This window comes from Hesperophylax consimilis, chromosome 10, assembly GCF_061612785.1.
Source record: "Hesperophylax consimilis isolate HC1 chromosome 10, BYU_Hcon_1.0, whole genome shotgun sequence".
NCBI lineage: Eukaryota > Metazoa > Arthropoda > Insecta > Trichoptera > Limnephilidae > Hesperophylax > Hesperophylax consimilis.
In genome coordinates this window covers 34,481,447-34,507,194 of record NC_142845.1, presented here as the reverse complement: position 1 = coordinate 34,507,194, position 25,748 = coordinate 34,481,447, and the positions used below count along the sequence as shown (strand labels likewise).

The 25,748-nt window shown below is 36.6% G+C and overlaps 1 protein-coding gene across 1 annotated transcript in view; it reads left to right on the top strand.

Moving 5' to 3' along the window:
* The window catches only part of LOC149420664 (venom carboxylesterase-6-like), a 42,844-nt gene extending 21,196 nt beyond the window's left edge, over positions 1-21,648 (top strand). Inside the window, exons 3-10 of the mRNA XM_089636871.1 lie at positions 564-755; positions 11,961-12,146; positions 13,157-13,347; positions 13,881-14,049; positions 15,466-15,650; positions 17,370-17,520; positions 19,658-19,784; positions 20,781-21,648. Of these exons, the coding sequence (XP_089492997.1) occupies positions 564-755; positions 11,961-12,146; positions 13,157-13,347; positions 13,881-14,049; positions 15,466-15,650; positions 17,370-17,520; positions 19,658-19,784; positions 20,781-20,982 (1,403 nt within the window). The 3' untranslated portion in view covers positions 20,983-21,648. The remainder of the gene's footprint in view (positions 1-563; positions 756-11,960; positions 12,147-13,156; positions 13,348-13,880; positions 14,050-15,465; positions 15,651-17,369; positions 17,521-19,657; positions 19,785-20,780) is intronic.
* Positions 21,649-25,748: the final 4,100 nt, after the last annotated feature.

Genomic DNA, 25,748 nt, shown 5'->3' with positions numbered 1-25,748 from the left:
ATAGGTCACCCTAAGTAGTTTGTTACTTTTGGTGACTTAGCAGGTGTGGCCGGGTTCATGGGTGAGGTTTGTTTAGATCTTGATGGCGGATACGTATGCTCACCTACTGCAAGGCGGGCCGGATCGGGAGAGACTGGTTGAGGAAGACCTTTCGACCTCTCCTGCCGGACTCTCTCGATCCATCGCTTTGCAACGCAGTGGGAGGGATGAATTCACACGTCCGTCACATTGACCCACAGATTCATACCCACCCCTCATACCTTTTTCCTTCCCATTACTTCCTCTCCTTCCTTTCCCTTTTAAAACCCCCCACACAGCATCTTCAATAGGCCCCATGGAAAATTTTTAACTTTGGAACTTTAATAATATTTTTTTTTACTCTCCCGGACGTAAATAGTTGCTTCTTGTAGTAATTAAGTTGAAATGAAGTGTTAATTGACTAATTATTTTGGTAGTAAGGAAACTTGCCAAAACTCTAGTTCCAATTTATTTTTAAAATTTCTAGATCAAGTTGACCGAATAAGTAGGCATAATTTATGACGTATCTGTTGAATTGGTTTCAGGCAATGAAGACTGTCTCTATATCAACGTGTATTCCCCAACCCCCGGTAACCCGGACAGCCCCAAGCTGCCTGTGATAGTCTACTTTCACGGGGGCGCGTTCATCTTTGGGTCCGGGACAGAGTATGGGCCCGACTACTTGCTGGACCACAAAGTTGTCTATGTCAGCTTGAACTACAGACTCGGCATCTTAGGTAATGTAGTGTTGTTATTTGGTTGTAGTCTAAGTTATTACTATCCTGTATATTATATAGTTTTAAGGTATTTCCATAGATGGCGGAATTTTGGCCACGTGACAGAGATAGCATGTCAGTTGTACACGAATTGTTAGCCCATCCCTAGGTGGCCAACTTACTTCCAGTTGCTTTCCTCGCTAGAATAACTAATAGTCTCTGATAGAACGGAGGTATGTCCTGCAAGACATTCATTGTAATTATCTTACGAATGCGTAATCTTTGACAGACCAAAGCATTTATTGAATACTATTCCATACTAAGAATATAATTGAGTAGTCACCGAACCTCGGTAGTGTGCAGTCGTGTTTACTTCCAGTGCTCTGTGTTTGACGGCTGACTGACGGCGGCGCGGCGTACAGATAAGATTTATTTATTGTTACATTTTCGTATTCATTATTTTTGTTTCTATTATAAGTTTGCGACGCAGTTGCGTGTATTATTTCTACCATTTATTATTTCTTAAATAGTATTTATTGTTTCTTTTTTTTTTTAATTTGTTGAAATGGAGGAGGATGAAAATCGACCTCCTGACCCTGAGTCCATTTCTAAGATTGCAGACGTCTACGATTCTGATGATTCCCAAGCTTCTGTAACCATTCCTTCCCGAAAACGACGACCTCCGCTTTGTCTTAATGTACCTCCTAAAATTAAATCTCTTTCACAAACAAACGAATCCCCAATCTCTCATGGAAGTTATAATGATACCATTCCTACAGAAGCAAAAGCCATTGAGCTTATGTATTCTATTTCATCTTCAGCTCCATTTATTGTTAATGTCCAAAGGACTGAACAGGGGAAAATAATTCATCCCCTGGATTTCGGTAAATTTATTTTTAGCTCAAAACTCAATAACCTCGGTATTATAAATGGATCAATAAAACCGGAAGGTCGATACAAACTATCCATAGAATTTAAATCCGCCACATTAGCTAATGATTTTGTTAAAAAAATAGGTTCTCTTTCAAATAATAAATTTAAATCTTTCATACCTACTTTCAATTTAACCAGAATGGGCAGAGTAAGAGGTATCCCAACCGATCTATCAGAAACAGAAATAGTAGACGCTCTTAATGACTCTCAATTAACTCCAAAAGTTTTAAAAGCACGTCGTTTGAATTTCAAGGATACTTCCACCGGCACCACTATATGGAAACCTTCCCAATCCGTTGTTATCACTTTTGAAGGTCAAACATTACCATCCCGTGTATTTATTTATTATAACGCTCTTCCCGTTGAAGTATACAGATTCCCGACGATCCAATGTTTCAACTGTTGCCGTTTTGGCCATTCAAAACCTATTTGTCGTTCCCCTCCTCGTTGTTTCCATTGCGGAGAGGATCATCTCTTTGAACAGTGTCAAAATACAACGAATAACCCTATTTGTATTAATTGTAAGGGCAACCATACTGCTGTTAGTGTGGCCTGTCCAGAGTTATCTAGACAGAGAAATATCAAACAGTCAATGGCTGCAGACAACATTTCCTACTTTCAGGCTTCTAAATTATTCTCTCCTACGAAAAAATCTTTTGCAGAGATAACGTCTAACGCTTCTATCTTTCATTTTTCTTCCCCTAAATCCCCTCTATCATCTTCCCACAAAGAAACAATTTTCAAACCGATAAAATCTAATCCAAAATTTATTCCTTCTTTCGATAAAAAACTACATAATGATCTTTTACTTAACCCGAATGGGAATAATAAATCCCAGGCTCCCAATGGGACTGCCTTAAAAAACTGTTCCACTTCCGATATCTTACCTAAAGTCATGATTGAAAATTCTTCTTTTATTCAAACTTTAATTACCCTATTAATTACGATCCTTTCAAATAACAATAAAGTACCGTCCAACGCTGCCGATTATATGAAATCTTTACTCTCTAGCCTTCCCGATGTATCCGCAACTGAGCAAAATACTTCAATGGAATAGTAGAAGTCTATTCGCCAACAAAATTGATCTTGTACAGTTACTTGATGAACATAATATTTCAGTTGCTGCCATCTCCGAAACGTGGTTAAAACCCTCATACCAATTTAAGATTCCTGGATATCATTGTCTAAGACATGATAGACTGGACGGCAAAGGTGGCACTGCTCTTATTATACATAATTCTATCCCTTTTAAACAAATTATTTTCAACACTCTCCCCAATAATTTTCAAATAGTAGCAGCTGTTGTATCTGATATTACATTACTATCAATATATATCCCTCCCTCTACAATTTTTGTTGAAAACGAATGGTCAACATTTATATCCCAGATTCGTCCCCCGTATATGATACTTGGGGACTTCAATGCTCATTCTCCTTCTTGGGGCAGTGAGTTAACAAACCGTTCTGGCCATAATCTATTAGAATTTATGGATACCTATAATTTATGTATTCTAAATGATGGATCTCCAACTCGTTTCACTGCCCCTCAACATCGGAAAAGTGCAGTCGATTTATCTCTTTGCTCATCTTCGGTGATTCCCATATGTTCTTGGAACATTCTTAAAGATCCACTTTCCAGTGACCATTTTCCTATAATAATTACCTTCCACCATCTATCTTCCACGCATTCCTTTTCGATAAACAATAGTTTTAAATTTAAAACGAAAGACGCGAATTGGAGAAATTTTTCTTCAGAATTAGACTCCATTGTTCAAGCATCTAAGTCTTCCCTCGTCAACACTAGTTTACAATGTGAATTATTTCCTAACATGATAATAAAAGCTGCAGAAAAAACACTTAAAAAACGTAATGTAAACATTAAGATAAAACATTCCACCCCATGGTGGGATGAAGAATGCACTAGTGTCGTCAAATCCAGAAGAGAAGCAATTTCCATTTTCCGTAAATGTATGTCTTTCGAAAATTACCTTTCTGTGAAACGCGCCCAGGCAGAAGCGAAACGCGTTTTGAAAAACAAAAAGCGGTCTGGATGGCGAAAATTCTGTGAACGCTTGTCTCCTGAATCTCCCCAGTCATCCGTATGGTCCAACTTAAAAAAATTCGGTTCGTCATATACTCCCCAGCGTTCCAAACATATTCCAGAAGAAATTATTATAGGTTTTGCTGATAAGATAGCTCCTCCGTCAGTTGCCAGATGTGAGGAAATGCCTTCCTTTATTTCTTATCCATCTCACTCTAGCTGGCTGGACTCTCCTTTCTCAGTAAGTGAATTAAATCGAGTAATCAATTCCCTTCCAGACTCTTCTCCTGGCCCTGATGGAATCTTATATAGTTTCATTAAAGCATTCTCAGACATGTCGGTTGAATATTTTTTATCCCTAATTAATTACATGTTCGAAACGGGATTTATTCCTGAAGTCTGGAAAGTTCAAAAAATTCTTCCGATTTTAAAACCTGGCAAAAATCCATCTGAAATCTCATCCTATCGTCCTATTGCTCTTTCGTCGTGTTTAATGAAAGTAGCAGAACACTTGATAAAGAACAGATTGGAATGGTTTGTTGAAAATAACAGAATTATCTCTCCTAATCAATATGGCTTCCGGAAAAAGAAATCAACCATGGATAATTTAAGTGTATTAACAACAGACATCCGTATATCTCAGTCCCTTAATTCTTGCACTCTGGCCACATTTCTTGATCTTTCGTCAGCTTACGACGATGTATTAATTAACATTTTGAAAGAAAAATTAATTAAAATAAAAATTCCCTTAAAACTAGTTCAATTTATTATTAATTTACTAACAGACAGATCCATTATTATCCACTTTTCCTCAAAAACAATAAATCGCAAACTATGGAAGGGGTTACCTCAGGGGTCCGTAATCAGTCCATTATTATTTAATATATATATAAGTGATTTAGACAATGTAATTCCTTCATCTATCAAGCGACTTTATTTTGCTGATGATTTCCTTATATATTTATCACACAAAAATCTATCGCGCGCTGCGAAGGAATTGAATTTGGCTTTACATAATATTAAAGTTTGGTTGTTGACAAATGGGATGAATTTAGCTACGTCTAAAACCAAAGTAGTGGCTTTTACGCGCAAAAGAAAAATACCCCCCTTTTCTGTCTGCTTTGATAATGTCCCTCTTCAAATCGTTAAGCAAATTAAATTTCTTGGACTACTTTTGGATCATAAACTTTCCTGGCTCCCGCATATTCAGAACATTTCGGCTAAGTGTGAAAAGGGGCTAAATATTATGCGAGCTGTTTCCAGAGTGTGGTGGGGATCCCATCCTACTACTCTTAAATTAATGTATGGTGCTCTAGTGCGAAGCCATTTGGATTATGGAACATTTCTTTTCGATCCTCTTCCTAAATATTTGGACAAAAAACTTGAAAGAATTCAGTCGAAAGCGCTCAGAATAATTATTGGAGCGATGAAATCTTCTCCAATTAATTCTCTCCAGGTAGAATGTGTTGATCCCCCCTTAATTCTGAGGAGACAATTCCTGGCTGATAAATATATTTTTAAATCTTTTTCTGTATCGCGTCACCCTTTAGAACAAAGCCTTGATTATTTGTTCAATAACTTAAATAACGAAAAAAGATCGACAGATAAAAATCGACTTCCTCTCCTTCTAAAAAGTTTTCTTTCATTCAAATCTCTGTCCTCTTCCCTCCAAAATCTACAAAAAGATCCTATCCTTCCTATTTTCACTATCCCATTTGATTCTATCAATTATATCCCCAATGTTATAACTTCAGACTTCCGAACTGATATTTTAACCTCATCTAATCAAAATGTTGAGGAAAAATTTAAAAACATTACATCTTCTAAGTTTCCAGAATTTTCACTCATTTACACAGATGGTTCTAAGTCTGATAACAAAGATTGTGGAGCTGCGGTACACATTCCCGAATTCGATTTAGATTTGTCTTATAAATTGCCTAAAGAAATTTCTATATTTACTGCAGAATGCTTCGCAATTGAACAAGCTTTGAGCCAAATCCAGCTTTTCAATATTCGACGAGCCTTACTGTGCACTGACTCACTAAGCGCAGTGTTGAAAATTTCCTCAAATATCCATAAACCAGAAGACTATATTATTTATAATATCAGAAACACCCTTAAATCTTTAAATGAATTAAATTTCGAGACAATATTGGTTTGGGTCCCTGGCCATTTGGGAATTGAGGGTAACGAGAAAGCCGATTCTCTAGCTAAACTTGGAACAATTTCTGGCTCTAATCCTTTAGATTTTAGAATTCCTATCTCTGACGTCATCCCAATTCTTAAATCCAATATGATTCGCTCCTGGGAAGAAAATTGGTCTAATACGAAAACCCGAACTGGTGCTTTTTATGCTGGAATACAAAATCATATACCAAGTAAACCTTGGTTCCACGGCAAGAAAAAATCCAAAAGATTTATTTCCTGTATCTCGAGAATGAGAATTGGTCATTGCTCCATTGCATCCCATTTGTTTAAAATCCGGGTCCTAGATAGTCCACTCTGCCAGTGCGGCATGGAAAATGAGACTCTTGATCATGTTTTCTTTAATTGTAAAAATCATTCATCTTTCAAAGGCATTTATCGTTTACTTATAAAAATCACCCACCAATCTCCCCTTAGTATTCCTTATTTACTTTCTCTTAACAATTCTCGAATTTTCTCAGTTCTATACAAGTTCATAGACTTGAATGACTTCAATATTTGAGATTTCCTATTCCCGTATAGATTTCCCATAAAATTATAACCATCTCCCCTAACTTTAACGGCACATAGCACTCTTTTTAGGGTGAATTGCCTAATACAAAAAAAAAAAAAAAAAGAATATAATTAAACAGTACCCCAGAACATTACAAGTAATATATATATATATATATATTGGAAGTGCTTCTGAGAATTTTGGAAATGCCGGTTTTGGGTTATTTTGGTCAATTATAACTTCCCAGGTGTTGGGAATTCTAATTGAGTCATTTCTGGTATTCATATTATTTTTTTATGTTTATGAATTTCAATTACCGCGAAGCAATTGAAATTCATAAACATAAAAATAATATGAATACCACAAATGACTCAATTAGAATTCCCAACACCTGGAAAGTTATAATTGACCAAAATAACCCAAAACCGGCATTTCCAAAATTCTCAGAAGCACTTCCAACAAGTTCAAAGCAACCCAATCAGGTCGCTACACACATACTGCTTGATATTGAGGCCTCTGAAGATGGACAGTGAGATCTGTCCGAAACGTCAGGAATTAAAAAGTCCTTTTAAGGACTACTTTACGCGGGTAAACCGAGAACATTATTCTACATCTTACACCCGTGAAAACCTTAACCATAATATATATAGGTAGTTATAGACGATTGCAGAAGAAGCAGTCTATTTTTTACATTTTTAATTAAAATACGCAATCAATATTTTTATATTATATTATATTACAAATAAAGAAGGTGGCACACAATCAGGTAAATCTTTACCTACCTAAAAATGGCAAAACTAGCGTTGAAATACCAAAATGTGCGTGGTCTAAATACGAAAATAGGTGAATTTTCGAACAACGTTATTTCACAAAATTCTGAAGTTATTGCTCTAACTGAAACATGGTTGCAAACCTCTGTATTCGACGCAGAACTGTTGTCCACCAGCCAGTACACAGTACATCGCCGGGACCGAGAGGGGCAACGAGGGGGAGGGGTACTGCTCGCAGTAGACGTGGGTCGTAACGTCATTTTCAAGAAACGTAACGAAACAAGTTTCTTGGTCGGCGTAACCTGTTTCAAAACGGTTATTTTTGTAACTAGTTATTTTCATTCACTTACCCGTCCTCGCGTGACAAATGTCAACCATGTACATGTGTTGGCCCCGCGTTTGGCGTGTCTCCCGAGTCGGACTAATTAATTAATTAGTTCCGACTAATCACGAATAATATACAATGGTTATTGATATTTACAGTTTATTTGCACGTTATATTTACTGTTTATTTACACCTTTTCATCGTTTTCACTGATATCTATCATCTACCCCATCTCCTTCCCCTCCCTACTACCTTCAGCCTCACAACTCACAACATACCTCAATTGGGGGTGCCATAGTCGCACTGGCTCCAGACGGGAGCTTTTGGGACTCTTGTGCGGTATGATGATGGACACTGTAACGCTGTCCGAAACGTTGGCTAAAGAAGGGGGTAGCGCTACATGGTATACCCCAAAAATAAATTGTTTCGCACTGGCTCCAGACGGGAGCAGTTGGGACTCTTGTGCGGTATTCGCTCGGCTGCCCGGGAGGTGTATTTCCAATCCCTTTCACGTTTCAGTCGCGCTAAAATTATTTAATTATTTTCAATGTAAAACAAAACATTGGAGGTAATAAAAGCGGTCTATCCTCTCTGCTTACCCTTCTATAATTACGGTCGTCACCCTCATACAAACAGATTTATTTTTTATTTATTTATTACATAAGATACATTTATAAGCAAAAATAACATAATAATATTTCAAAATAACTGTCAATATTAAAATGTGTACAAGTGTTATAGATAGAGCAACGAAACGCGTAGGCGACTGAAACGAGGACTAATGGTGATTTATATGCATAACATAACAATACCGCCGACTACCGCGTTACATTACGAAACGCGGCGTTACTGAAACGCGGCAGAGATTGGAAATACGCGGTCGCATGCGAAACGACCGAAACTAGTCTCACATATGCATAACAAATAACAATCCGTCCCGCCGACGGCGCCGACTACCGCGTTACGTTACGAAACGCGGCGTTACTGAAACGCGGTCGCATGCGAAACGGCCGAAACTACTTTACATCACACCCAACACCAAATAACGCATTTACAAAAATAACTACTTGTAATTTTATCGAGACTAGTTATTTCCGTTACATCGACGAAACTAGTTATTGTATCTAGTTACGTTAAATAACGCTCACTCCTAGCTCGCAGTACGTAAACCGTTAAATTCAATAAGAGTAAGGGAGCTAGAAACAGATGGCGAACACCTCTGGGTAAAAGTGTGTAAAGATAACTTTACTGTGTTTATATGTGTAGTGTACTTCTACTGCACAGATGACAGCGAAAATAGACGTATTTTCTATGAACATTTAGACAATAAAGCCAATATATTATTAAATAAGAACATAATAATTTTGGGTGATTTTAACTTAAATAATAAACCCGAAGACGTCTTAACTGATTTTTCGTATTTCACAAACTCGAATGGACTGACGCAGTACAATAAAGTGAAGAACAGTAGCGATAACATTCTCGATCTTATCCTCAGTAATATAAATGTGTGTGACGTGATGAGAAGCGAGGAACCACTGGTGAATGAAGACCAGCATCACCCGACGCTGGACATTTCCGCGCGCCTATCAAGAGCGGTTCGGTGCAGACGAAGACCCCGCCAAAACGATCGCCGCGCCCCCCGCGGGCCCCCGCCTTCGCTCCACAATTATAATTTCCACCAATTTAATTATAAGCGAGCAAACATAGAACTGTGCAATAATATTCTTTCGCATTTTGATTGGACATTTTTGTACACCATAAAATCTGTAGACGAAGCAGTGAAATATTTAAACAATGTACTGTTTAGTATTTTTGAATTATGTATACCAAATAACAAACCCAACATCACAAACGATGTATATCCGATATGGTTCAATAAGAGCATTATAGATAAACTGAAAAGAAAGGAATCGCTCAGAAAAAGATATCTATTGCACAAAAAGCAATCCGATTATCTGATATTTTCAGCGAGTAGATCCGAGCTAAAATCTGAAATAAAATTTGCTAAAAAACAATACATGGAAAATGTTCAGAATGGGATCAAAGACGACATAAAGTTTTTCTGGAACTATATTAGGTCACAAAAAGTTAACCCAACCTCACCAACATGCTTGATTGAGGAAGGCGTAACTTTTACTAACCCTAACACAATTGTAAATAAGTTTGCTGACTATTTTCATTCCGTCTATAGTCAAGTAACCCCTAAACTTGAAACCAATTTCCCAACAGCATCACCCTGGAACGTTGGAGATATCTCACTCGGATTGACCAACATCCAGGAAATAGAAACTTGTATCCGGAATCTCCGACCTGATAAGGCTACTGGTCCGGACGGTATTCCTCCTTCAATAATTATAAAAATCTCTCCAAATATCTGTGTTCCCCTTGCGTACATATTTAATCTCTGCATCATGTCTTCCACATTTCCACAGTGTTGGAAACTAACGAGGGTCAGCCCCATTCACAAAGCTGATGAAAAGACTGACGTCAGAAATTATAGACCAGTTGCAGTACTGTCAACAATTCCAAAAATTTTTGAAATGATTATCTGTGATAAAATCAGTCCACAAATCACGCCTTTCTTAAGAGGTAATCAACATGGCTTCTTACCGAAGAAATCAACGGTAACCAACTTACTCTCTTTCTCTCGACGGGTAGCACAAGGCCTAGACTGTAGGCATCAGACGGACGTAATTTACACGGACTTCGCAAAGGCATTTGACCGAGTAGATCACGATATTCTAATAAAAAAGATGCATAAAATAGGTTTTAATCAACCCTTACTGACATTTTTTGCGTCATATTTAAAAGATAGAAGTCAGTATGTAAATATAAATGGATACGACTCCCATAAGTTCGCAGCTCTGTCAGGAATTCCTCAAGGATCGAATCTCGGTCCCATGTTATTCCTCATTCTGATTGATGACATTCAGGATTGTATACGTCACAGCTCATGTCTACTATTCGCAGATGACATGAAACTGATGAAGGAAATCGAATCAGATTATGATTATTCGAAACTGCAGGCCGACCTCGATTCAATCATGATATGGTCGGTAGAAAATAAACTTAACTTCAATATTAAAAAATGCGTTGTTATGACTTATAGTCGTTCACAAAATCCGGTATTCTGCCAGTATAGAATGAATGGTGAAGTACTTACACGCGTAAACATCATCAAGGACCTTGGGGTGATCTTTGATCCCAAGCTGACATTTTCAAACCACATAGTCCAGCTTACCTCGGCTTGCTCCAAAACTCTTGGTTTTGTAATTAGAACTTGCAAACAATTCAATAACAAAGAAACAATGACCTCCATGTTCAACGGAGTGGTCAGAAGCAAGCTGGAGTACGCCAGTACTGTCTGGATACCTTATCAACTTAAATACATAAATATGATTGAACAAATTCAAAAAAAATTCCTAAGGTATGTTTACATGCGATCATACGGAATATATCCGAAATTCATGCATCACGTGGAACTGCTAAAGGAGACAAATTACCAAAGCCTGGAGACTAGGCGTAATGCCGGACTCATGGTATTTGAATTAAAGTTACTAAAAAACCTTATCGATTGCCCATATCTCCTGTCATGCTGTGGATTATTCGTTCCTGATAAATACTGTCGAAATCGTAGCCACGACCTATTCTGTATACCGCAGGGTCGGACAGATGTCATTGCCCGACATAGCATGACAAGAGGTATGACCTTACTAAATGCCCTACCAGCGGATATAGATGTGTTTAATATCACTATACCATGTTTTAAAAAATATATGTACATGTATTGTTAGTTTTAATAAAATTGTACCATAATTGGACTTACCTGTCTGTCGTACAATAATAAAAAAAAAAAAAAAAAAAAAAATATATATATATTAGGTACGTTTTCAATGTTTTCATTTTCGTGGGTTCTGATGACGTCAGAATGGTATTTTGGTATTTTATTAATTGTAGGTACATTATGTTCAGATTCGTTGTTTCTCGATTTAGTTGAATTTTTTTTAAATCATTGAAAATTTTAAAGGAAATTCCCATTATTTTTAATGATAAACGAAGTGTTGTTCAATTTGAAATAAGAATTTAATTTCGAAAGAAACCAAAATCTCAGAAATAATTGCTATTATAAATATTTATGAAGGTCTTTCAAGAATTATTACCTTTCAATATAAAATAACAGAAATATGCAATTAAATTTAAAAAGAAGTGAGGAAAAATGAAATGTTGAACTTAAAAAATAATAATAATACGTGCCTATTGATATGTTAGAACATGATATGTATGTTACCATTTTATACATTATGAACTAATTTTAGTTAAGTAAATATATATATATGAAAGTGTCCGAACATAAGGATGTAGATAGCTACCTCCATTTCCCCAATGGAGGACACCTCCGGTGCTTCATTTGTCTCCACAGGTAAATGTAGAAAAACAACCCGTGTTTTATTTGCAGGGTTCCTAAGCACCCAGGACAGCGCTCTGCCAGGCAACCTGGGTCTGAAGGACCAGAACATGGCCTTGCGCTGGATTAGGGACAACATCCACCACTTTGGCGGTAACCCCAAGAGCGTCACCATCACGGGCATGTCGGCCGGCGGCGCCAGCGTGCACTACCACATGCTGTCTCCCATGTCCAAAGGCTAGTTAAATGTATTTTTTTGAAGTGATTAAGAATCCAATAGACAGCCATGCGCACTAATGACCTGACACCATAATATGGCTATAGGATCGACACCACAACCTGTTATATGGGTTTCTATTCCAAAAGCAGAATGGACGTGCTGGCCCAGCATAGCATAGCATGACAAGAGGTATGTTGCTGCTAAAGCATAAATCTAGGTCTCTTGACATTTTTAATATTGGCCCTGAAGATTTCAAGAATTTTATATACCTATTATACTTTAAAATTACTTAAAAAAAATAAAAAAAATTATACGACATGATATATTTAAGATTTTCACGGCCAAAAGTATTTTTGTTATTTGTTTTTGGGGTATTATGCCGTGTTACGCTAACTCCTTCTTTAGCCAACGTTTCGGACAGCATTACAGTGTCCATCATCAGGGCAGATGTGTTATTTATATTTTTAAAATAACACATATGCCCTGATGATGGACACTGCAATGCTGTCCGAAACGTTGGCTAAAGAAGGAGTTAGCGCAACATGGCATAATACCCCAAAAACAAATAACAAAAAAAAAGACATGATATATGTTTATAATTAAATTCATATGTTACTTTGTTGTAATATTAATTTCTTATAATTAAATTATAATGTATAAATGACATCCTAAGCATGGGAGATCCCAGTGAGGATATCATTATCTCTATATATTACTAAGAAAAGAAGACAATAAATCATTATTATTATTATTATTTTATATAATCTATTTTTAAGTTATGTTAATTGTTACATGTGTATTGTAATAGGATTATAAATCTGTACCGAATGCCTTTAAATATATATATTTTTTTAAATTATCACATTGCGTAAGAAAGTAAGCAATGAAAACGTTTGAATTGTTCACAGATCACTGTTGTTTTCTATCGTACTTTGAAACAATAATTATTTTTTTAAATTTGGCACTTATCGAACTGCACATAATATATTCTAACATAGAAGTTGTTGACTCGCTTGCTCGCCGGCAGGTCTATTCCACAAGGCGATCTCGATGAGTGGCACAGCGATGTGCCCCTGGACCCTGCAGGATGCCCCCCTCGAAACGGCGCTGCGCGTGGGCGCTTCGCTTGGCTGTCCCACCGCCTCCACCAAGTACATGGTGGACTGCCTGCGACACAGACCTGCCGTGCAGGTTGTTAAGGCCGTCAGGAAGCTCATGGTAAATGATGTCAAGCAATCAATCCATCTGCCAATCAATCCAACCATCCACTAATCAATCCGTCCATCCATCCACCAATCACTCTAACCATCCACCCTCCAAACACAACTCTTTAGGCAGATCTCTTCATGTCATATAAAGTCATAGAATGAAGAACACAAGAAATGCGATGAGGGCTGGTTTCGTGTTCCAAAAGTCTGGCCATTCATCGCTTAAATGTTATAATATATGCATAACAGTGTTTCATCAAATTATTGAACTTTCATTTCGATCAAATGGGATAGAGATATATACGATGTCAGGCAAGTGAAAGAGGGAAGAAGGAAAGAGAGAAGGTCAGTGACGACATTGGTTTCCTTTCAAATCTACATGGAAGGCATTTCTAGTGTGTAAGTATTGTAGAGTTTATGTATGCATCTGCCTACTACCTCCCTCCAGATATTTATACTAATTTATCAATAAATCTATACCTAAATAGGTACCTACCACTAACCACATAAATAAAAAGTTAATTTTTTTAAAATATTTTTCAGCCGTTTTACCACACTCCATTTTCTCCCGTGGGTCCCGTAATCGAGCCATTCAGAACGAAGGAAAACTTCATATCCAACCATCCAATGGAAATTATCAAAAATGGCCTTTTCCATGATGTCCCTTGGCTGGTGTCTGTCACCGCCCAGGAAGGCCTTTATCCCGGAGCAAGTAAGACTATCTAACCTAACCTAAACATACACAATTTGATAATTTTACGGCCAAATGTGTTATCATGATTTATTTAAACATTATTATCATTTGATGAGTCAGTGGATATCTTCAATTTATCACAAAACATATGCAAAAGTTTTTTACTGGGGCATTTCAGTTATGTTTAAAAGGAAAGAAAAAGACTGTATAATTTTTTACTGTTCCTATGTAAAAGCTGTTAAATGGGCGATAATTAATTAAGTAAATTCATATAGATATCTCAATGGTTTTCCTTGTATTATATTTCAATTTACGCAATGAAGGACGAATATTTGGAGCACATTGTCGACAACTGGGACACTTTGATGCCGCATATATTTGACTACAACAATTCATATAGATATCTCAATGGTTTTCCTTGTAATATATTTCACGCTACGCGATGAAGGACGGATACTTGGAGCACATTGCCGCCAACTGGGACACTTTGATGCCGTATATTTTTGACTATCACAATTCATATAGATATCTCAATGGTTTTCCTTGTAATATATTTCACGCTACGCGATAAAGGACGAATACTTGGAGCACATTGCCGCCAACTGGGAAACTTTGATGCCGTATATTTTTGACTATCACAATTCATATAGATATCTCAATGGTTTTCCTTGTAATATATTTCACGCTACGCGATGAAGGACGAATACTTGGAGCACATTGTCGACAACTGGGACACTTTGATGCCGCATATATTTGACTACAACAATTCATATAGATATCTCAATGGTTTTCCTTGTAATATATTTCACGCTACGCGATGAAGGACGAATACTTGGAGCACATTGCCGCCAACTGGGACACTTTGATGCCGTATATTTTTGACTATCACAATTCATATAGATATCTCAATGGTTTTCCTTGTAATATATTTCACGCTACGCGATGAAGGACGAATACTTGGAGCACATTGCCGCCAACTGGGACACTTTGATGCCGTATATTTTTGACTATCACAATTCATATAGATATCTCAATGGTTTTCCTTGTAATATATTTCACGCTACGCGATAAAGGACGAATACTTGGAGCACATTGCCGCCAACTGGGACACTTTGGTGCCGTATATTTTTGACTATCACAATTCATATAGATATCTCAATGGTTTTCCTTGTAATATATTTCACGCTACGCGATGAAGGACGAATACTTGGAGCACATTGCCGCCAACTGGGACACTTTGATGCCGTATATTTTTGACTATCACAATTCATATAGATATCTCAATGGTTTTCCTTGTAATATATTTCACGCTACGCGATAAAGGACGAATACTTGGAGCACATTGCCGCCAACTGGGACACTTTGATGCCGCATATATTTGACTACAACAATTCATATAGATATCTCAATGGTTTTCCTTGTCATACATTTCAGTTTACGCGATGAAGGACGAATACTTGGAACACATTGCAGACAACTGGGACACTTTGGTGCCGTTTATATTTGACTACAACTATACCCTCCCACTGGAGAATCACGCTGAGACCTCACAGAAAATAAAGGACAATTATTTCTCTGGGAACGATTTCTCTAAGGAAGGGCTGTCGAGACTCGTAGATGTAAGTAAATATGGAATGGAACTGACTAATAAAATCGTGAATTATTTATACCCACGTATCTAATCTGCTCTGGCATTGTGAAATTTATGAAGCTTTTGCTGATTGGAATTCAGCTTTCTCTGTGGTCGAGGGGTAAGACTCTCGACTAGCAATCTGGAAGTCGCGGGTCCAAACCCCGTTGTGCACAAGTAAATTGTATTTAATTTATTTATGTTGTTTCACAATCTATTACGATTGCTTTGAAATTTTGACACAAAGTTGCATTTGAATATGCGTGTTTTATATGTATATATATATATATATATATATATATATATATATATATATATGACAGATTTTACCTTGTCAGGTAAAATATGTTTGTTTTTAAACAGAGCAATCTGTTGGACGTAAAGCAACACGCGCTATTGTTTCTCTATCTGCACAGACAGATTGACCCACAGCAACACGTGACGGGGTAGAGCTAGTTATTAATAAATTAAAAATAACATATAATATAATTGCGGCACGTTTCAGAGTGGAAGATACTCTCAGTATCGCCTTCGTCAAATACCATAATTCAGAATTGAAATGTTTGAAATGGTTTAGCCGTGTTTGTTGATCAGATCTGAATAGCCAGATGCTTCTCAACCTTCCTCTTCCACGTCTTCTTCCCATCCCCACTACCTAGTTTTAAAACATACCCCAATTGGGGATGCCAATCTCGCTGGCTCCAGATGGTTGGGAGCAATTGGAACTCTTGTGCGGTATTCACACATACAAAAAACTTGCAAGTTAATTTTCATTATGAGCCATGGAGCTTTGAAATATCCGTTTGGATGTCCAAAATTAGGACAAAATGCCATGTTGCCACGTTTGATTTCTATAATTGATAAATAAGAAAAAAAAATGGAAAAGGAGAGTTTTCCATTTAAAAAAAAACAGTAAGTACAGTACAAGTATAATATTATAGAATGCGACTATGTACCTAAGTAGGTACCATGAGACAGAAAAATATATGTTAGATCATAAATCTTTGAATATAATTTATAATAATTATTAGCTTCTCAAGCGATTAAGTACCCATTGGATATGAAAAATGTGTATCTGTTAAGCGCTGGCGTTTCCTTATGTAAATCTGACAGATATGTACATATTGTTTGTGGAATTTTTACCCTCGGCACATTAGGTCACGGGAGCTCGGTGTTCCGAAAGTCAATGTAGGTTTTAGGTACTACATTATAATAGCATTGAAGGCCTCCAAGTGATTGTTATAAAAAAATTGTTTATTCAGGATTACAATAATAAGTGTATAGTACATTTCATAATAAGCTGAGAATATAAGCAGGTACAATACAAATTATCACAGAGAGTACTATTGTACAAAGGAGTTCAATAATTGTATAAAAGAGTACAAAATAAGTACTTAAGGTACTACAAAAGTTACAGAGCAATGTGTAGTAACTTTGTGCATACATATTAATAAAAATAAACATGAACAGTTTGTTGTAAAGCATATTTGTGTTTAGCAAATCTTTATTACGCCAGGTTGGGTGTTTTACAGAACATAAATTAATACAGCTATAAAAGGTGCAAGTATGAAAGATGTAATGGTGTATTGAAAGTTGTACAGTGGAGTTTGATAAGTGTATTATGATAATCTAATGTTGTTAAAGTAAGTTTGAAACATAAAATAAACATGGTTTGTTGTAAATGATGGATATTTATTTACTTTGCTAGGCCTTGAGCGATCGCCAGTTCAAAATCGATTCAGAAAAGGCAGCGAGGCTACAAGCCTCCGTTGGCAAATCATCAATTTACTATTACTACTTCAATTACCGTGGTGCCACCAGCTTGGGGAGTTTCTTGTCTCATCAGCCTGTCGATTTAGGTAAGCATTCTCGCACTTGTGAAGTTCTTTGGGGTACCTACTCAATAACAATACAGCAGAGCCTTGATAATCCAAACGAATGAAACACTATACCTGCTTGGACTCGCCAAGCATTCGGATTAGGTTAGGTAAATAATTGTATTTAATGAACTTCTAAATCACATTATTCAACAACATATTTATGAGAAAGTGAAGATGCAGACACTCCATCTTTAGAACTTTCCAATATGGCACAATTTTGCACTATGTCAAAGTTTTATGTTTTCGTTTCGGCGTAGGAAGCACGTTTACTACCCATCGACCTAAAAAGCCCCGGACAGAGTATAAGTAGGATTTCGTATGAATGGCATTGAAGAAAATCTAGGGGAAATTGCCTGACAGCCATCTTGTATGACTACTTTTAAACTGATTTGTATGCAAAGTGGTGCATAAAGAACTATTATTATTTTACTTTCGTGTTGTTAATGCAGTTATATCGATGCCATAAGGAATAGGATGCGGCATTTCTCCATTCGTCTCTCCCCTCTCCCCGCGGCTTCAAGTTGTTGTCGAATTACTCCATCCAGGGCTTTTTTGGTCCATGTTATTACCTAAAACAAGAGCTTTTATGTAACCAGAGAAAAAACACAAAAAACAGCATTAGTGTGAGGAGAGAGGGTTCGTTTGGCAGTTCAGGTTACAGCTTAGTTTAAATTAGCCTGGGTATGGATTATCGAGGTTCTACTGTAACCTTAATACATTAAAAAATAATTATAAATATGTATATAAACAAGAACAGGTACATAAAAATGAGTAAAATCATGCTCACATAATATTAAACTTACAATTGGCGCCCTTGAAGTGATTTTTAGAATCAAACATTGTTTGAAATGGTCTTAGCCGCATTAGGTAACAAGATCTGAATAGCCAGTAACTCTTGCCTACTCCGTTCAGCCTCACTACATGTAATGGTCCCACTGGCTTTGGGCGGCTGGGACTCTTGTGCGGTGTTCGCATATTATAGAAGTTGTAGCAGAGATGATTTGCTTTTCCCACTGAGTACTACTGCAATATACCAAAAAGCATTTACATACATACGTATTATCTTGAATCAAAAATAAATTATATACTAAGATTTTAATTATAAATAATTACAAATACTAATTTCAGAATTCAGACACTATGTATGATAACTTAGGACCCCGATATACAGGCAACTTTAGTTGCAACCATAGTCGGCAATTATTTAAAAATTTATACAAATTCAAAAAGTTGTGTCGTCTCACCTCGTGTATACCTCCATATACTTATACAGACAACCTCCCGGGTGGAGTTAATGTAAAAATGAATATATTTATATGCATATACTGTAATGAATTTTACGTATGGATTATTTGATTCCACTAATATCCATCCACCCACATTTGCAGATTTTTGCTTATAATGTGCTTTCCTTACCGAGATTTTCATAGTGGAAAATCCATGTAACTCGACAATATCACGGCAAGACGGGAAATCTTCATACGAGATTTGCTCAAATGCCCCCTTTATGGGTTTAATGGTTTTGTCATTACACGGCAGAACTGATACCTGCAACTAAAGGTGTTTGTGTGCACCTGGATTAATATAACTGATCAAGAACAAATATTCACAAAAAAATTGTTATTAGATTTGCTGCTGTAAATATTGTTTCAAGAATATTTTTTCTTGAGCATTCTGCAGCAATTGTCTTTGTTCTGACGTGTTTTTTTTCAGCTTCACAAATCCTGCAATTATAATAACCCATGATTTTTCATGGGTCTGGTGTTACGAAGCAATGAATTACCATTCAAAAGACCCGGAAAGATAAAACAAATTAACAAACAGACAAAATGCAAAGTGGTTGAGATGAAACGGGACTTCAATTATTATAAAACATGATAGTAACATAATCATTTTGACACGCTATATACACAGTATTGCCAACTTAGGAAATAATATTGACCAGACAAAACATAATGGAATTTCTAATCAAAATAATTAACAAATACATCAACTTAAATTAATTTTATGTATAATGTTTTGGAAACACCTACAAACATGTAGAATGAAAAGCTAATTGTAAAAAGTGAGATATAATAAAAATGAAATAAAATAACATGTGTAATTGTTTTTTCAGGTGTATCTCACGGAGATGACACGGGTTATGTACTGAAAACGGTTTATATGAACCCAACTACAACTCCAGAAGACATTGAGATGATGAAAGTCATGATCAATATTTGGGTTACGTTTGCCACTGATGGGTGAGTCATGAGAATGTATATCTAATCCAATAATCTTTGAAAGTGAGCCCCTTTACGTGAAATAGGTCACAGATTTTTTACTAAATCATGCATGGTTGCATTAAATTAGTTTTTTTTTTTTAAATAAATATAGATTACCTTTTTAGATACAAATATATATTTTACCTCATTCCTTTGACAGTAACCCGGTCCCTTTGTTAAAGTTTATCAGGGTTGTAATTGGATATTCGGCTATTTCTCCTGGTTCCGCAATGTGTCTTCCCAGATATCTGAGCCTTGTTCCCATCAGGGCGGGACATTGGCATCAAAGGTGAATTGGAGTCTCTTCATCCTCTTCACGTTTCCTCTTCAGGATGAAGAGACTCCAATTCACCTTTGATGCCAATGTCCCGCCCTGATGGGAACAAGGCTCAGATATCTGGGAAGATACATTGCGGAGATGCCTATAGACACATCTATAGAGATGTTTTATGCTGCCAACAGCTGCATGTGTCTCCTGAGGTGGCAGTGTCTCGTTAGTAGCCCTACCAGATTCCTCAGTGAGCGCACTGTCCATATTGAGTAGGTGTCCGGTTCTTCTAGGGTCTGGTCCGTTTATGAGTACTTGGATTGTCTCATTCCGGTTGCCCTCTCTTATTCCTTCCAGTGCCGGGATTTGACCTACCTTTCAATACATAGCTTGGTGTAGCAAACTGCCTCTCCTGCGGCCGGCTCAGATCCCACAAGTAGTGCTTCAGTCCCTTTCCTTGTTAGTCCATCAACCCGCTCGTCACCTTCAATACCTATATGTCTCGGTACCCAGTTCATGGTTATTTTATTGATGGTAGTCAGCTCTTCAAGAATAGTCCTGCATTTCATCACTAGTCTGGAGTCGTATCGGTTACTTTCCATTGCCTTTAGGGCCGCCTGGCTATCAGAGGAAATGCTTATGTTATAAGGCCAATATAAATATTGTAGGCCAATAACGAGTGATAATATTTAAAACTCTGTTTACAGAAAACCAGCATTATCATCGGGGGAGAAATGGCTTCCCATTGGTAAGACAGAAGAACTGACATACCTGGAGATAGATGGCCCGGACAAACTCGGCATGACATCCTCAATACACACGAGCGATGACCCCACCGCCTTCTGGGGCTCTCTCGGGTTGAGAGAGAATGAAAACTTTCAGCCATCTCTGAGTAAGGATGAGCTATGAACAAATCACATAATATGCAAATTATGTTTCGACTGCACATTTTTTTGTAAATTAATGTTTTATGTAGAACAAAGTACCACTAATATGACTATTTTATGTGTTCAATTTGCGATTTTAGGAAATAATGAGGTTGTCTTCTAATTTTTTATTTCGATGAAAATATAATAGGAGTTAAGTTTAGTTTAAAAAATGACGAAGTTGTGAGCTTTCAAAGTGAACTTGGGTAAAACGTATGCAACGATTGTGAAATCAAATGAGACGCGATTCAGTACAATTTATAATTCGAATGATAATGCTCCTGTACTGCTGTGCACGTACCTTGATGTCACAAGTTTTTCGGCCGGCCGCAAATATCAACATTTTGATGGCTTGTATCTTCGGTATTTTCCAAAAATTCGAAAAGTTATGTTCTCAGCAGGGCCGGCCAAGGCACTGGTAATACCTAACACCTGATACAGCGCCAGGTGCCATTTGGCTCACGGCCGGCACGGATCCTCTGTATGCTCTAATTAATATTTGTAATAATAAAAAATCGCTTTAGGAGGCAACCTCATTCTGAGTGTGGTTATTATTGTGATAGAATGCAGAATTACTTACCCTGATTTTTCAGTGTGTTGTAGATTACTAAATCAATTGTGTAATAACAAATTATGGATATAAGCTCTCTGATATGAGTCGTGTAATTTCTATACCCGCTATATCAACTTTCATTGATTTGGAGAAAACCGCAAAAAACTGTCACATCTCTTGCGTACATAAATAAATGCATTACAATTTTTTATATAATGAATTGGAGTAATAAAATTTCGAAAAGCATTTATTTTTCTATATATGTCTAGCAATAATTAAGTAATTTCGATAAATAAAATGGATATAGCGGATTTTGATACTCACTTCGTGATTTTGAGAGTCAACTGAGCCGACATGGCGGGTTTAGAAACTCACGCGTAGATCATTTTGACACACGAGCGTGGCGTCAGAGCGGCGGCCATATTGTATTTTGGCAAAATAACTGCTTGTGATTCGTTGAATCCGATATAGCGGGTTTTGATAGTAACTTTCTGTATGATATAGCGGATTTGGTTTCTCACTCGCAGTTTTAACATGGTTTTTGGTCGCGATAAGGAGGGTTTTGAAACTCAATTTTAGGCTCCTCTTGTTGCTCGCAAAAATGTGAACAAGATGTCATACTCAGATCATTTTGTCAAAAAATCGGATAATAGCGGGTATAGAAATTATAGGATTCATATAGTGATAAATTATTAAAATTTTAAATTGCTGAAAAAACGTTACATACTGCTGGCAGTATAGCAATAATGAAAATAAATTTAAGTATGTAGGTAGGTACCAGGCAGATTTTGATAAAAAAATTTTGTTATATTATATATACTTATACTTAATAAAGGCAAAAAAAAATGTTTTAACCAATGTGTTATTGGAGAAAAAAAAATCAAAATGAAGTTGAAGGAAAACAGTAGGAAAAATAAAGGAAAAAAAAAATGTTTTAACCAATGTGTTATTGGAGAAAAAAAAAATCAAAATGAAGTTGAAGGAAAACCGTAGGAAAAATGTTTTTAGTTTGTGATTGATCGGGAGGTAATGTGTAGCGAAATTGTATTGTGGGGTAGTTATTACTACAACCAGGTAATTCCGAAATCAGATTTTTCTAGTTACACACAAAACTATGCCATTATTTCCTTGTTCGTGTATGCCACAAACACAATATGACGAGGAAATAATGGTAAGTATGGATTTGGATATAACTCGAAGAAGCAGATTTAAGAAGAAGTTACGTAGTTGTAATAATTACGGCTAATATATTTATTGAGGATAAAAATAGGAGAGAAACTGGAAGTACTTGAAACATTCAAATTTTTTACATATTATGTATTAAAGACCTAGTCTTTGTAGAATTGCAGAACTTTCAGAAAATCTAAATTAAAAGGTTTTCAGAAGCTTGAGGCTACATAATATTTAAATAATTTTATAAAGTGAGCGTGGCTTTCTGCACAGCATCATGCAAGTTATGTTATTCATTTGCTAACCCATTGGGCACACTTCACTGCTGTAAACTATGCACATCATCAAACACATTTTATTAATGCACATTCTCTTTTTTTTGTTGTATTATTTTAATGTTTGGTGTGACAGATAATATTAATTTCCTTGGGCACAAATTACTGCAGATTTATGTGAAACTCTCTTAAGAAGTGTTCATGCTTAAGGCCCTTTCAAGTGAGCTTTCAAAGATGGTTTGAAAGGGAGATATGTAAATATTAATGTTAGAGGGGGCACGCTAATAATTGAACGACAATGGTGAAAATGTAGAGTTGTTTGAAGTAGAGCAAAAATCTCTCGACAAATGCTTTAGTTGAATTACATTATTATAAAGATACACTGTGAATTTTGGCATAATACATGTTATAAATCGGTGTAAGAATTTGGGGGCTTAAGAAGTTTGTTTTCTTTGACCCCTTGAAGACTGAATTTGAAAAATGGCTATATTTATCCCACTTATAAGGTTTTCCCGCTTAAGAAGTTTTTTTTCCAGTACCTTGGAAAACTTCTTAAGAGAGTTTCACTGTATATATATATATATTGAAGTATGTATAAAATAAAAATAAAATAATTGAAAAGACAACTGATCAAAGTTATCTTTTTCAAATGCTGGTTTGACAGCAGAACTGCCTTAGAGATATCCTCAGAAAATACTGCTTTTTAATATGTATTATTTATGTAATAAGTTAATTAGAAAAGAGATTATGATTTTCCAATGGATTAAAACCACTAAAGCCGCGTACTCGTCTGCGAGCAACTTTGCTGTTTGCAATTGTCGAAGCTTTGATTCGCGGCAAAAACCGACGGCCATTGGCTCGTGTGCCTCATAAACACTATGATTTTTGGTAATGGTTACGGTTGCAGCTCGCAGACGAGTACACGACATTAACCCATCGGCATACTAATTTTTATTTGTGACATCTGTTCATACTTGAGAAGGATTATTACTGTGCAGTATTGCACCGCATATTTCCCCAAATTAAACACTTTTTATGCTTTTATATAGATTATAATTTTATTGTGAACTATCTAAGTATGTGGGAAAAGTTTTAGTCGTCCCAATAATATGCCGCCCGCGGCGGGCAATATGCCGATACCAAAAAAGTGCAGCCCCCCAATCTTGGCGGCAGGTTTGCCGATGGGTTAAGGTCCGTCTACACGCAGCGACTTGCATGGCCAATCAGTTTGTGCCAAAAACCCTATACTCTGTGCGGCGTCTTTATGTATTAGCTTACTTGTGCAAATTAAGGTTCATGCATGCCGTTTGTACAGTATACCTTTTTGCTGTCTTTATGTAGATGCTTAATTGTGCAAATTAGAGTTTGTGGAAGTAAGATTGAGCATGAAGACGGACTTTTAGACACCCCAATCTGCTGTATTATAACATACCGACACTGCTATCTGCCCGCTAAGGTGGTTCCATCGGGAAGAATACTTAATTATTTGCAGGAAGTTTAAAAGTTCCAAAATGAGTTGGAGTGAACAATACAGAATTACGACTGCGTAAAAAAATCACTTAAATTTATTAAAATGGTGACGTAATTTATTACTTTATTACAGCATTGGGACGAAACTGACAAACATTCTTAAATCCATTGCAACCGTGCAATACAGATTGAGGACTTGATTCCTGGTGAAGTTCAAACATTTATTTATTATATAATATTAGCAAGCCTAGCAAGGCTCTGGTTAAATAAATGACTAAATGCAAAGTATAAACTTGGTCAAAGATTTTATTTAATTTTACATATTACACTTCCCGTTCATCTCCCCTAGCCACTTGCACATATTTTAGTGAAATCTGTATTTGCATCCTCTATTGATTCTCCTCAAGTTGCCGTGAAATGAGATCTTTTATGCAAAATTTTTCAAGAGTTTGTTTTAAGGCATTCAAAACTGCAAAGGGTTCTGTAATAAACATTATTGTAAAAAATTGCTACATAATAAATTAATATTTAATATTTTAAAAGAGTTTTTATTTTACCAACTTATACCAGGCTATTCAAATCTACCAGCACGGTGCGTGCCAGACACGGCACAGACACAAGTAAAGTAGCGCCGTACCGACAGCTGATTGACACTGCGTGGGCGAAGTCTATGCGTAAGCAATTTTAATTCCTATGAAATTCAAATTAAAATCAGTTCTTCATACGCACTTCACTTCACTTAATCTTCGCACACGCTTTAAAACAAAATAATAAACAGGTATCGCGTGACCGCGGTCCGCGGCCTCGGCCTTCTGCGGAAGATGAGAGAGGATTTACACTAGTAACTAGAAAACCCAAACGCAACTTGAGAGAGAAAAGCAACCTCAACGACACTGAAGTCGGCAGATTTAATTACGTCAATTTATATTTCACGGTTTACATTGGAAACTACCGAGGACGACGTAAAGACCTACCTTGCAGATAATGGTCTCGAAAATACTAAGATCGAAAAAATTAAGCCTTACCGTCCCACGCCATTTAACACCTTTAAACTTTCTGTAAAAGCAACTGAAGGGCCGAAATACCTGGTGGAAGAACTTTGGCCGGAAGGAATTGTATTCCGTAAATATATAGAATCGCGTTCATCAACCAAAAATCAAAATGACAATCGATAAATTAAGAATTATTTCGATTAACTGCAGATCGGTCCGTAGCTCCGAAAAATTTATTCACGATCTCTGCGAATCACATGACATTATACTAGTCCAAGAAACGTGGCTA